Source organism: Giraffa tippelskirchi, chromosome 3 (genome assembly GCF_054371585.1).
Source record: "Giraffa tippelskirchi isolate mGirTip1 chromosome 3, T2T-mGirTip1v1.2.pri, whole genome shotgun sequence".
In the NCBI taxonomy this organism is placed as follows: domain Eukaryota; kingdom Metazoa; phylum Chordata; class Mammalia; order Artiodactyla; family Giraffidae; genus Giraffa; species Giraffa tippelskirchi.
The window spans coordinates 101,513,352-101,528,538 of NC_137277.1; the positions used below are offsets into that span (position 1 = coordinate 101,513,352).

General features: G+C 36.5%; 1 protein-coding gene across 17 annotated transcripts in view; it reads right to left on the reverse strand.

Annotated features, from left to right (window-relative positions):
• Positions 1-15,187, reverse strand: part of GPD2 (glycerol-3-phosphate dehydrogenase 2) — a 246,551-nt gene that overhangs the window by 89,003 nt on the left and 142,361 nt on the right. For all 17 annotated transcript variants that reach the window (XM_081580561.1, XM_081580576.1, XM_081580560.1 and 14 more), the window contains one exon: positions 13,252-13,423. In XM_081580561.1, the coding sequence (XP_081436687.1) occupies positions 13,252-13,423 (172 nt within the window). The remainder of the gene's footprint in view (positions 1-13,251; positions 13,424-15,187) is intronic.

Here is a 15,187-nt window from a genome sequence, read left to right on the forward strand (position 1 = left end):
ACTGGATGCCATGATCTTAGTTTTCTGAATGTTGAGCTTTAAGCCAACTTTTTCACTCTCCTCTCTCACTTTCATCAAGAGGCTCTTTAGTTCTTCTTCACTTTCTGCCATAAAGGTGGTGTCATCTGCACATCTGAGGTTATTGATATTTCTCCAGGCAATCTGGATTCCAGCGTGTGCTTCCTCCCAGTGTTTCTCATGATGTACTCTGCATATAAGTTAAATAAGCAGGGTGACAATATACAGCCTTGATGTACACTCCTTTTCCTATTTGGACCCAGTCTGTTGTTCCACGTCCAGTTCTAACTGTTGCTTCCTGACCTGCATACAGGTTTCTCAAGAGGCAGGTCAGGTGGTCTGGTATTCCCATCTCTTTCAGAATTTTCCACAGTTTGTTGTGATCCACACAAAGGCTTTGGCATAGTCAATAAAGCTGTAGTTTAATATCTCTCTTTGGGATGTTTCAGAGGCCCTCTGAAGTATTCCAAAGTTAGTTCGAAGTCAAATAATGAAGGAAGTGTTTTCAATAAATATCAAAAAAGTTTATAACACTCAGTCAGATGGGATCATATAGATCACTGGGAAACAATATATTCCCTTAGCTAAAGTTAACAAAAGATTTCAAAGGCAAACACTGAACAAATCACTTCAGAGGTAAAGAAACTCGAAATCCATTATCGAAGGCAGTTCAACATCTCAAGAGAATTTGTATTTATGCACAAAACTCTTCCTTTGGGGTCCACTTTCCATAAAACCTCTTATCACTCTCAGTACCCATTACTTTGTTCTCCCATCCTGAAACTTCCACCTGTAAGTCAGATCTACCTCCTTTTCCCCTCATAAAATGTAATTTCATTTCTCATACCTTCTTTACTAAAAACACACATCCTACTTTCCTTAAGCAACTAAGAACTGACCTTTATGTTAGCATTCTATAGATTGGTGAACATAAATACCAGTGATAATTTCTAAAAAAAAAACAAAATTCTAGAGAACATTTCAGGATGGCATCAAACATTATTCATTAATAGTCCAAAATCTCTAGTTTCTCTCTAAGAGGAAGTTAGTGTTCAATAATGAATGTTTCAGAATCTTATTTTATTTGGAAATTACCTAGCTATTCAATAAACTTCCGTCACTTAGTTTAGCACAACCATAGAAATTCAGGTTACCAAAATCTAGAGACTGTTTTAGACAGAAATTTCTAAAGTGTAATTATTCTTAATAGAGTTTATCTAAAAGCTCATATATCATTTATTATTTTTTTTTGAAGTCTCTTCACTCGAGGTACTTTCCTTGCTGACAAACTTGTAACAGATATAATAATATAACAATCTTTAACTTATAATAAACATAGGTACAATGAAAATACTATGTTTAATGTTAATGAGTTTTAGACATATCTATATTAGATTAGCAAACAAACATTAATACTAGATATTTAATATTGAATATTTCCCAGCTCACGTGAATCTGAAATTCTTTTAGGTTAATTTCTCTTGTATTTAGAATTGTCTGATTTCTAAGCACTTACTTTTCTCTAGGCCAATTAAATTAGAACTTATTTACAACTTCAGCAACATTATTAAAAAAAAAAAAAACCCAAAAGACACACACTAAGACATACATAAATCCAGATAGACAGACAGACAGAGATCTCATAGTTTTCTGCTTGATATTTAAAATGTCTCTGTGATTCCCCCTCTTTTTGTTGAAGTTCTAATTTGCCCACAGAGGATGAGATGGTTAGATGGCATCACCGATGCGATGGACATGAGTTTGAGTAGGCTCCAGAAGTTGGTGATGGACAGGGAAACCTGGCATGCTGCAGTTCAAGGGGTCGCAGAGTCGGACAGGACTGAGCGACTGAACAGAACTGAACTGAATTTGCCCAAGGCTGAGGTCTCAGGTAACAAGGACATGGAAAGGGTTAACTTCAAGCTTTTCCCTAGGCAGGCCTTTTAACAAGATAGTTGTTTTTAATTGCATATGCAAAAAGAAGAGGTTTTGCAGTTTCCAAGAAAAAAATTTCACTTTAACCAGTTTTCTCCAGAGTCTAAAGAGTATCATGGCCATCCTATGTCAAAAAGTCATCTTTCCTTTCTGTAGTCATAGTTTTATAGCTAAAATATAGACCAAATAGCGCTCAAATTGACTCTGATGTCAGGGGGCAGATCAGCTGATAAAAATCTTGGATCGTCCCTCTGTTGGGAAGTGAGGTCTTTGTCCCATTAGAAGAATCTGAAGGGTTAAGGGAATTTGCAGGAGTGAGGGAAGCTTGGTCCTTCCCCATCCTGAGAAACTGGAGTAGTTAGAAGGGAATTCTGTAAGATGTTCAGGAATCGGGGAAGCTTGGTTCCCTCCCCTCCTGAGAGAGAAACATAGTTAGAAGCGGATTCTTGAGAATGTTAGGAGAGTTTTTGATCCTTCAGCCTTTTGAATATAAGAGAAAGATCTGGACCAAAGGGAACCTCAGAATCCTTTCCTAGAGATCATGTGGCTATGAAAGGTCAAGTATGGGTTGTCTAGGAAATCTGATGGAGAGAGACAGAGGGGGACAGGAGGCAACAGAAAGACACATGTGGCAAGAGTGGCATGAGTTCTTCATATCTGGATTCTGACTGAGGGCCATGAAGGACTGAATGTAAGGAAATTCTGAGTCCTTTTCCTGCTTTTGGCAAAAGCTAGTGTGCCTCTGCTCTTTCATCCTTCAGTCACCACAACAATTCCCTGTGTGAACAATAACTACAGCGAAGGTGGATTTTTTTTTTTTTAAATTGTGTCAGGGGAGGGATCTTGGAGAAAGACTGAGTCTAGAGGGGAGGGGAGGACGTGTTCAAATGGGTGGAGGGAGGTGGAAGGGAGTTATCATCAGCAGAGGTCAGCTCAAGCAAAAGAATGCAGATGACTGTACCAGCCCAGTTTATGTAGGGTCTGCTTCTCACTGAGGGGCTGGAGTGTAGGGGACTATCTAGGGGACCACACAGCAGGAGTGGGGCGATATAGAGTCTGCCTCACAAGGCAGAGAAGATGGTAACTGGAGAGTAATGTGAAGAGAGAATTTTATGGGCTGTGTTATCAGGATGGATTTTTTTTTTCTTTCCCAAACTGACACAGTGTGAGGCAGGGAACTACTCTAGAAATTAGCAAGCCATCTCAGGAGGATATTTCAGGATATTTAAGTGACAGCTAACAGTTAAAAGCCTTAAAACTGCTTTTGCGAGAATTGGACATTTAGAAAAGTTACTCACATGTACTTATGTGAGAAACCCTAGTGAATACCAACAAAAGTTAAAATGGGCTTCTCTGTCAAAACAGGCTGTTTTTATCTTATTCCATTATTTCCAGTGGCATATCATCAAACTACCTACCAGAATCTCTGAAGAGAAATGATACTGCTCCTTCCAGAGCAAAAAAACCCCAAAAAACTCCAAACAACAAAAAACAAAAAATTTAATATCTATGAAGTTACAGCCAAATTGGTAAATATTAAAGCACCATGTAACCTGAAAGAAAGTATTACCAAAAGTTTTCAGAACCTCAAAAACAAGGGGAAAAAAGAGACTCTAAGAAAACATTTCAACATTTTCAACTGCTTTTATGCTAAATGTTCTGGACTTCTCATTTTTGTTGCATGAAAACGATGGAATGAGGAAGGAGGAAAGTAATGCAGAATCAAGACATTATTAGTAGTTACAACTGCTTCTTCCTTTGATTAGCTGATGGCAGCAAAGGCAATGAAATCTGGTAAAGCCTTATAACGATCTTACATGGTTCCATTACCTAAGGTGTTCCTTTTGTTTCACCTTCCAAAAATTCAAACTCTTTTCCCCACCAATCTGAAATTAAAAATTTAACTAGTTTTTTGGTTTTCTTTTCCCCCAGTGTAAAGGAAGAAAGTGACGAGAGAGTGCTGTTTTATCGTCTCAGAGAGAATGAACACTACTTATAAGCAGATTCATGCTAACATTTTGGATATTAGGTAAAGTAATTAAATTTGAAGAAGGTCAAAAATAATGCACCCAGGCTTCCAGTAACTGTGCCTGGCTGTGGATCTAAAGCACCAGGAAAGATCTTTTCTTCGAGTAGAAAGAATGGGCAGTAGTGAAGGGCTGCCCTCTGTACATTTACAATAATTCACTAAACTTGTTCAAGACTTTATGAGGAATAGCTTTTTTTTGTCTCTTTCCAGAAGTTGCTTTTTACGGAAACCAATATATTCTATCACTGCTGAGATGAACCCGAACATTTGGGAATGGTATGATTATTCAATTTTTTGTTTTTATAATTGATTGCTGTAAGTAGGTATTCTCATGAATTTCTTGGTAGTGGTAAAGTATTAATATTTGGAGTGAGATTACTCTGAAACTCTTATGTGGAATAACAAGCTTAGTGACAGCAGCAGAAAAAAAGTGAACTTGAAATCTACCTTTCAGTCATCTTTACCCATCTCTGAAGTTAAAATTGTATTTTCAAGATACGGCCAGGGATATGAATTAAACACAGCTCATTACAGATTTGCCTTTTCTACTCTGAGTGAGAATGTCTAGCTACTAGGCACTTCCAACTAAACCAATTCATGGATCAAGACAGTTGGATGAATTTAGAGGGATAATTACCATCTAAGGGGAAGAATGGTACGACATTTAACTTTCACAACATGAAACAGAACAGAAGTATATTTTAATACCTTTTACTGATTATCTTATTATGCATGCAAACATGCTCAATATAATAAATGCAGAGAAGTAAAGAGAACAAAATAAAACTCTCCTGTAATCACACCATTCAGAGATAACCACAGTTGACATTTGGGTGTTTAAATGTTCACATTTTCTGTGCATGTATATAATCACATATGCACATTTTTATCAAAATAGGATTGTATAATACATTCAATTTTTTTCATTTAACATTGTTTATTGTAAACATCTCTCCACGTCAATACATATTTTTCTATAATTTCATTTCTAACGTGTGAATAGTAATACATTAAATATTTACAATGATTTATTTATTCAGTTCCCTGTTTCTGAACATTTTGGAGAAGGCAATGGCAACCCACTCCAGTACTCTTGCTCTGAACATTTGGGTTATTTCCTACCTTCAATACCACAGTACTGCAAGATTATATTTTCATTTAAACTCTCTGCATCTTTATTTCACTATAGTAAGTTTTCAGATTTAACTATTTTTATATAAAAAGGGCAGAGTAATAGCTATGAAATAACTATCAGAGGCACCCAGGTAATAACACACAAATCAAAAACTACAGACACTCTGCACATTAGTACCATAAACATAGTTATTAAAGCCACAAGCTCCATGAAGGAAAAATGCTGTCATTTAAGGAAAGGGAAGTTTATCTTTCTTTAGAAAAGCTTTGGGCACTTACTTTTGGATTTCAGAAAGCTATTGAAATTAATAAGAAAAGGGACCAACCCAAAGGCTGTGTATTTTATATGAAGGATAAATTTCTCTAAAAAATAACACTTCTGTAAAGCTGTAAAGCAATCCTGACTTATTAATCCTCCTGATCAGGATTCTATGTTTTAAGCCTAGTGTTTTCTAACAGTAAATGCTAACATTATACACAGCTATATAACATTGGATTAGTTATTATACCTGTTTCTATTTTTATATTAGAAACAGACACACCGTTAATGAAGATATTTGTTAAGTTAGAACATGTCATTAACATACTTTGTGCTCCTTACACACACACACACTTGAATATGGAGGCACAAAAATGTATTAAGCTATAACATTTATTATAGTTATACATAAATGGTTAGATGGCATCACTGACTCAATGGACATGAATTTGAGCAAACTCTGGGAGATAGTGGAGAACAGAGGAGCCTGGCATGCTGCAGTACATGGGGTCACAAAGAGACAAGACGTGACTTAGCAACTCAACAACAAAAGCAATACAATTTCAGGGGAATAAGGAAGTTGCCGATGTTGCTTTCTCTTTTTACTCTTTTATCATAAAACCAGCCAATGTTCAAAGAGAGAAGGACTATCCAAACAATATAAAATTATGAAAAGAGAGAATAATACACTGCTGGATTCCTATTTACAAAATCCAGACATAAGTAATTTTAACTAATAAAACATCCCATATATTCTACAAAAAACTTCCTATGCTTGTAAACCTGTGTGTACTTTTTTGCTTCAAAAACAAATACAATTAACAAACTCATTTTTCACAACTTGTTTTTCAATTTACAGTACATTTTAGCCCTTTTCCCTGTAAATACTTATAAACCTCTCTGGATAACTGAATAGACCCAATTTATTAAACCAAACTACACTCATTTTGCTAATAAATACTGCTATCAGTAAAATTTTGACCAATATGGCACTGTAAGTTTAGCTTTAAACTCTTCTCCAAACACAGAGACAATTTTACATATATATATTTTTACATGTATGTGTATATATACATATATGTATGTACACACACACACACACACACACACACACATATATTTAAGGCATGGTTGCCTCAAAAATAAACACCTCATGAACCACAGTGTAGTGAAACTCAGAGCGGAGTAGTTGGATCCAAGCCTCTGTCTTGGTGGAATTTGGGTCTAGAAACTGACGAAAGTAACCAAGATTTCTGTTCCTGAAAGGCAAGAGGTAGGGAGAGGGGAAGAAGGCAGACTAGTGCTAGAATGCCAGGACTGAAGAAGGGGCTGCTGACCATTGCCTGGTGCTGTGGACCATCTACTGGGACATGCCCAGGAGGCAGGAAGAGGGACACAGCCTGGAGGGGAGACCAGGGCCAGGGCACCACCAGCTGGCTGGGAGTCGGTCTGCAGGATGTCCAAGTTCATAACAGGGCAGAAGCCTTGATTTAGTTCTGAGAAAAGTCTCTGGGGGGACTTGAAGGGGGCAGTAACTATATCTGTAGAGTTTAATGTATGGAAACAGAGAGTGATACAAAGCTGATTTAAAATGGAGGAAGGAAAGAAGGAAATGGAGAAAAGTGAAATAAAACAAAAAAAGATGTAAGGTAAAAAATACAAACTAAAAGCACATGGCATCCAAATCAATGAAGATGGACCAAACATACTTACTGAAACATAGATTCTATCAAACACTAAAAAAATAAAGAAAAATCCTGCTATTTGTATTTTATCATAGACATACTAAAACAAAAGGATATAGAAAAGCTACAAATAATATGAAACAAATTCTGTTATGGTATTTTTCCAGTTTCACGGGTGCTTATTATATTTATTATATATATAATATATTGCTGTGCTTAGTCACTCAGTTGTGTCTGACTCTTTGCAACCCCATGGACTGTAGCCTACCAGGCTCCTCTGTCCATGGGATTCTTCAGGAAAGAATACTGGTATGGGTTCCCATGCCCTCCTCCACTGGATCTTCTCAACCCAGACATTGAACCCAAATCTCCTGCATTCCAGGCAGATTCTTTACCACCTGAGCCACCAGGTAAGTGTAAAAATATTACATTATATTATTATTAAATATATGTATGTGTAATATAATATATAAATTACATTTATATATTAATATCATACATTACAGTTAATATAAAATATATATTATATTAAATTTATATGGATAAATTTTAACTTTTATGAAATCAAGTTTAAATAGGATTTTCCAAAAGAAAATGGTTTCACTGATGTCATGCTTAAAAACATTCTTTCTTACTCCATTTTTAAAAAATTTCTTCTAATAGGTTTGTGGTGTTTTACTGTTAAATCCTTGGTTCACAGAGAGCATGATAAATAGAATATAAATATACATAAATATATATGTAAATATAAGCATAAATTTGGGAAAGTGGACACTTTAACAACACTTATTAAATAATCAATAATTACAAATATGAAATGCTGCCTTTATCATATCCTAAATTTTGTGTATTCAGATCTATTTCTAGCCTCTTACTTTTGTTCCACTGGTCTCTCTGTTTCTTTTGCAAACTATTTTATTTAAAGTAACTTTAGAATACACTTCAATATTGACAGAGCTCTATCTTCTTTATCATTATTCTTTTTCAAAATTAATATAGTAAGTCTCAAAGTCTAATTTTTCCAAATACCTTTGACACAGTTTCTCTAATCCTCCCCACCCCACTCCTGACAAAGTCACTCTAATGTAATCACTGAATTACATCAAATTTCCACATTAGTAGCAATTGCAACATAGTCTAATTAGCAATGTCCAGGAAACGGCAAACTTTCATCTGTTGCAATTCTACTGTCCTAAAATAGGGTGGTGGTGGAACAGGGTGAGAGGTGCAGGTTTGTAATTCCCAGAATGCACTATCTTCCATGGCTCTCCCTACTCTGCATCTTTTTTTTAACACAATGCTCATACCTCCTGCTTTTCACAAATCTTTATTTATGCAAAAGAGTGTTGTTATCTTCCATTATGTCTGAGAACCTCCAGGCTCTCCACAAGGTTAAGGCATTTAACTGAAGTTCATGGAGCTCGTAAATGATGAAGCTGACTGATCCCACTCAGTTCTAATCTCATAGCCTTTGTCCTTACTCCCTATCCTTTAGGGTCTTAGACTTGAAGGAGCTGCAGTGAGAATTCAGGAATTATTAGCCAGGCACCATTCATAAGCTAGAAGTATATATACATTTTTAAACAGGAGAACTACAATTAATGTTTTCTTCTAGCAAGAGGCAGTATTCTCTGGAATCTGAATTTAAGTCATAAAAGTTAAGTTTACAAACAAGATTTTAAATCGGAACTGTACTAGTTGATCCCTGATACATACAGGTAGTCACATAAAAGAACAAAAAGAGCTGAAAAAGAAACTTCTTGAAGCCGTCTGAGGGGGTGACTATATCAGATTCTCGTCATTCCAGTTCTCTTTTGGTGGCCTGTATCCCCATGCTTCTAGGTTGTGCTCTTGTTCAGGGACTGGCCACAGAGGTGTTAAACAGAGACACAATTTCTATCGATCCTAGAGACCTGCCCAAGAACGTGAGGAGAATCGTGCATATTATGTTTATCAAATAATATTCCCAAATGAAACAAATGAAAATTGATTCCCAAGAAAATGCAGATGGTAACAATGCAAATAAATGTTTATTATGAAAACCTCAAGACTTTTTCTCTTCCTTCTATGGTCTTTGTTTATTCATTAACAAAATCTCATTTGGGCACAGTATTTCATCAAAAAGCTTGTGCAAACATTTTTATACAAGCCCTTTAACATCTAGCAGTTCCCCCAAAACTTTGATGTCCTGAAAAATCTAATTATTACTGGTAACTTTAAAAGATCACAGTAATTTATTTTTGTCAAATGTGACTAAAGATTAATGGATACAATCAGGAATAATTTGGTAAAAACATATCAAATGCAGAGAAAGCAAAATTTGTTGTTAAGTGAAGCATCAAATATAATAAAAGAGCAAATTCCATGAATGAACAGCAACAATGCACAATTCATTAACCAAATGCCCACAATCATTTCACACTTCAGAGGGCTACTGATATGATCAGAAATTGTTGTAAAAGGATAAATATAGATTAACTTCAGCATCTCTATATATTTTAATTACAAATGCTACCCTCAGAGGGCTACCAGCATAATAAAGGAAATACAAACTATGGATTTGGGCTTCCCAGGTGGCAGTGTGGTAAAAAATACACTTGCTGACGTAAGAGACGCAGGTTCGATCCCTGGGTCAGGAAGATCCCCTGGAGAAGGAAATGGCAACCCACTCTAGTATTCTTGTCTGGAGAATCCCATGGACAGAGAAGCCTAGAGGGCTACAGTTCATGAGGTGGCAGAGTCAGACACGACTGACTGACTAATCATACACACACGCAAACTATGATTTATCCATCACTTTTATAAATTGCAACTCCATACACATAAAATAAGGCATTCAGTCGATTATTTAAAAATACAGCAATTGATATGTTAGGAGGTATTAAATGACATCATTTTCTTAGCTGTTACTAACTATAAGTATTTTAAAAATCTTGTCAACATTCTGGCTCTGAAAATTCTTACCTTTCAAAATCATCATCATCATCACTACCATCACCCACAATCAAATGCTAATATACTAGTTAATATTCTTTACTGTCCAAAGGAAAAAATGTTTGTTCGGCAAATATTAATAAACTCCTTGAGGGCAAGGCCACATCTTATTAGTTTTTATATTCCCAGAACTGGTTTAGTGGTTGACTCACTAATAGTATCGTTACCAATAGCAGAACAAAACACTGGAAATAACTTAAAGAGTCATTATAAAAAAATGAATACCATATACATATTTGCAAGTAACACATTGCAAAGTAATGACTACAGTATGATCTTGTCTATGTTTTCTAAAAGATACAAATATAAAAATTTCACAAAAGCAAATATAGGTGAGACTTTTCAAAAGGAGGTACGGTACAAAATGGACTTAATTAGTAGCTGCCTTTTTACTACTGCACTCAGGATCTGGCAACCCACCCTAATTCTTTGAGAAGTTGACTTTACAACTTCCCATTCCTCCCTCTAGTTCTAGGTCTCCATTTAAACAATTTCTTGCCTTCATAGAATCTTTTCTCATTTTCTTCTCATCATTGATACCCAGTCAGGTCTCAATTTGGGATTCTACCCTACCATGTATTTTCTCTGCCCCAACTCTGACACATAAGGGAACACACACACATATCCTTTTCTAACCAGAGCAAAGCAACCCCTATTCCTACCATGTTATCTTACACTTTGTTTCTGTCTCTGAGCAATGCTTCTTACTGTCCTGCCAAAGCTAAGATACATCTTTCTTAGCCCATACCTTGTATTTTTCTAAGACCTTGTCCACATGCAGCCTTCTATTATTTGAATATCAAGGTTCCCTTCTGAGTCTATAGAAATATTCAAATTGCGCCTATCTTAAACAAGTGAAAGACAGAAAAAAGCAATTCTTGCACATACTGCCTCCCTTATTCATCTCCTATGACATAAGCAAGTTTCGTCCTTTGTCCTGCGTCTACACCTCTTAAAAGTTTATACTCATGAATGCTTCTTCCTTATTGCCAACCCTTTCCTCAACACTAACGCTCTTCAGTCTCAGAGTGGCCTGTTGAGTAAAGTCCAAAGGACTTTCCCTGGTAGGTCAGGTCCACTCCTGCCTTTCCATGATTCTCTCACATCCTCCCCCACACAGCCTGGGTGTTTCCAACTGAAACATCAGCTGTTTCCCACACACATTGTTCCTTCACATGTTCCCTCAGATTGGCACACTTTCAGCAAGCAAGTTTGGCCTCTTAAAATTCTACCTGTGCTAAATAGCAGCTTGCTTTATCCAGATACAACAGTGCCCCTGTAGCTTATGCAAGGCACACAGGATAACTCAGTCTCCACCAACAAGAACTACAGAACTGGGAGCAACCTCAGTGTGCTCCCTGGATCAGTCATCTTTGTATTCACATGTAGTACCTTGAATATTACATGTACAATACTCAGCCAATATTTGTTTGAAATGAAAGAAAAAGAACTGCTATACATTTCAGTACATAGCATGAATATAAGTGACAACCTGAAGAAACATATTTTTCTGAATCCTACAGGGAAAATGACACCCTTGGACACAGAAAATTGTCATCTGGTAATTTATAACCTCTGGGGTAGTCCCAGGACAATTAGGGCAGTCCCAAACAAGATTTCCCATGACAAGGGAATGCGTACTTTTTTTCACTCTTTCTCCCAGGCCTCCAGGGGAGAGAGGTGAATTCAGATCCCTTGAGGGATCTTCAACCATTCTTTCCCTCTGACTTAATGTGCCCCAGGATAATCTAATTCAAATTATAAACCACGGATGGAGACAGAATTATATAAAAAATTAGGGTCTGCCAGGCAACAGAATAGGATCCAGGGCTTATCCTGTGAATTTACCATTATCTGGAAGTGACAAAATGGACCTAGGCTATGATGTCTACATGGATCAAATCTCAAGTGAGGGTCCTGTGCAATCCTAGTAAAATCTAGGGTATTTTTTTTGCTTAGGTGTGCCTAATCTCATGAAATTTATTTCATTTATGTAAGACTAAAATCTATCAGATATGCAAAGTAAGTCCACAGTGAATGTGGTAGTAACTTCATCTAATAAAAATTATTCCATGTAACAAATTATCACCATTGAGTTTGAAACTGCAATGAATATTGAACCTTACATAGTATCTAAAATACTCCAGAGTCACAATTCCTTGCAGCAGTACCCAGCCCAATGTGCTGTATCTAAGAACATCACAAAGGATGATTTCTCCAGGACGATTGGTTCTAAAAGTCTTTTGCCTTCATGTTATTACTGTCAGCTATCATATTGCCTACAGTTTATTGTTTTTTGCTTTGTGTGACAAGCCCTGTTTTAAATCCTCTTCATGATTATGCATTTAATTTTCACAACAATCATTAACAGGAGGTATTTTTTTCTTATTTGAAAGATGAAGAAACTTGGCGAAATTAAGTAACTCGCTTAAGTGTATGTGTGTGCATGTGTGTATGTGTACACATACATATATACATCTGATATAGCACCTGAGCCAGAATCTGTACCCATATTTCTTTGATTCCAAACTCCACACTAATAACCACAGGCAACAGAATCAAATCATTAAATATATCATACGTAAGACCACTGGTGTTCCCTACTGAAATTTATTTCTTTATATATCCTGTTGCCATGTTGAAAGAACTTCTCATAAAGTCTTTCCAAAACCTGACTAAATGAGTGACAGAACTACAGGTTAGCAGGTCTTTTTCATTTTTTACACATAAACTAGAGTTTCCCCACACTGTAGTCCATATTTCACTGGAAGAGATGATTTTAATAGAGAAACAAAAAGAATTATTTTAATAGATTAATTCATTTTAGCAAGTCTTTTTATTAAAGATAAATCATTGACATAACTGTGATTTTAAATGATACACAGATATTTTTATTTCACATAAGTGTACTTTATTATGTAAAAAAACACTAACCAGAACATCAAATCAATGAATTCACAGGAATATAAAGTTTTCTTTTTAGATAAACTCATTTCAATGTGAAAGACAAGCTATATTTAATTTTCAAATTGTCTAAGTACCTATACTTTAAAAACGAGAAGCTGCTTCACAAAGAATGGAAAATGAAGAAATGCAGTAGTAACGTGACTTTCCAGCACTGAATGCACATTTGTGTCTGCATCGGGAGGAAAGATGAAATTTTTACCTGCGTTACCTCCATCCACACCAGGACTCACCTCTGGTGACTGCATCCAGGGCACAGCCACTTCCTGTTGCTCCTCCTCCGATGACAAGTACATCGAACTCAGATGTGTTTTTCAAAGTCAGTATCTGAGCTTCTCTGGAAGGAGGCTCCCTGTTAACAGGTTCTGAAACGTCGCCTGCTGCTTCAACAAAGGCCAGGTTCACCTGAGATAAAAGGAGACCATTTTCAGATGTTCATCTGGAACTTCAATTTAATAAATTTTACATTACACTAAAAAAAAAAAAGAGACTTGTAATGAAGATGATAACCAGAACTAGACCAGAGTCCATAGTCCACATGGAATGATAGAATCAACTGCCTTGGAGGAAAAAAAAAGTCCTTAAGATTCTGTGGGGTTTTTTCCCCATGAATTATAGTTATTTAACTATAGAACACCTGATTTCAGATATGCTGTCTCAACTGATTGTTTTGATTCCATACCCAGCCAAGTTCAATTACTTTCCACAGGGTACAGCAATTCCCAAATACCCTGTCTGAGACAATTTATAGGAGAACATAAGGAAATGTTTTACCTAGTAGCAGCCATTCATTCAGATAACATTTAAAAGTGTAGAAAGGAGAAGAAAAAACACTTCATGCCTTTCTGCAATTTCTTAAAGGTATATGTTCTTAATTCCTTAACTTCCCCGACAAAAATACATTCTAGAGTTTGGGGATCTCTAAGTCAGTACAATTAAAAAGAATCTGTTCAAAAGAAGTTACTATCCAGCTTAATAATCAGCTGTGCCCAATGAGAATAATATTATATAAAGATTTTAGTTAGTGGTTTCCCCATTAAATGCTTTAACATAAAATTATAGATTATATATTTAATACATACTATTTCAATTTGTGAAAGCTTTAACAATAATATAATTAAAGCTGACCATAGTCCCCCTAAAGGATAATGACATTCCTTATTTCTAGTAATAGTTCTTTCATCAGACTATAACTTATCATCCTAAATCAAGAATGATGCTCAGTTCAGTTCAGTTGCTCAGTCATGTCCAACTCTTTGCAAACCTCATGGACTGCAGCAAGCCAGGCCTCCCTGTCTATCACCAACTCCCAGAGTTTACTCAAATTCATGTCCATTGAGTTGGTGATGCCATCCAACCATCTCATCCCCTGTCGTGCCCTTCTCCACCTGCCTTCCGTCTTTCTCAGAATCAGAGTCTTTACAAATGAGTCAGTTCTTCTCATCAGGTGGCCAAAGTATTGGAGTTTCAGCTTTAGCATCAGTCCTTCCAATGAATATTCAGGACTGATCTCCTTTAGAATGGACTGGTTGGATCTCCTTGCAGTCCAAGGGACTCTCAAGAGTCTTCTCCAACACCACAGTTCAAAAGCATCAATTCTTTGGCACTCAGCTTTCTTTATAGTCCAACTCTCACATCCATATGTGACTACTGGGAAAACCACAGCTTTGACTAGATGGACCTTTGTTGGCAAAGTAATGTCTCTGCTTTTTAATATGCTATCTAGGTTGGTCATAGCTTTTCTTTCAAGGAGTGTCTTTTATTTTCATGGCTACAATCACCATCGGCAGTGATTTTGGACCCCAGAAAAATAAAGTCAGCCACTGTTTCCACTGTTGCCCCATCTCTCTGCCATGAAGTGATGGGACCAGATGCCATGATCGCAGTTTTATGAATGTTGAGCTTTAAGCCAACTTCTTCCCTCTCCTCTTTCACTTTAATCAAGAGGCTCTTTAGTTCTTCTTTACTTTCTGCCATAAGGGTGGTGTCATCTGCATATCTGAGGTTATTGATATTTCTCCCGGCAATCTGGATTCCAGCGTGTGCTTCCTCCAGCCCAGCATTTCTCATGATGTACTCTGCATAAAAGTTAAATAAGCAGGGTGACAATATACAGCCTTGACGTACTCCTTTTCCTATTTGGAACCAGTCTGTTGTTCCATGTCCAGT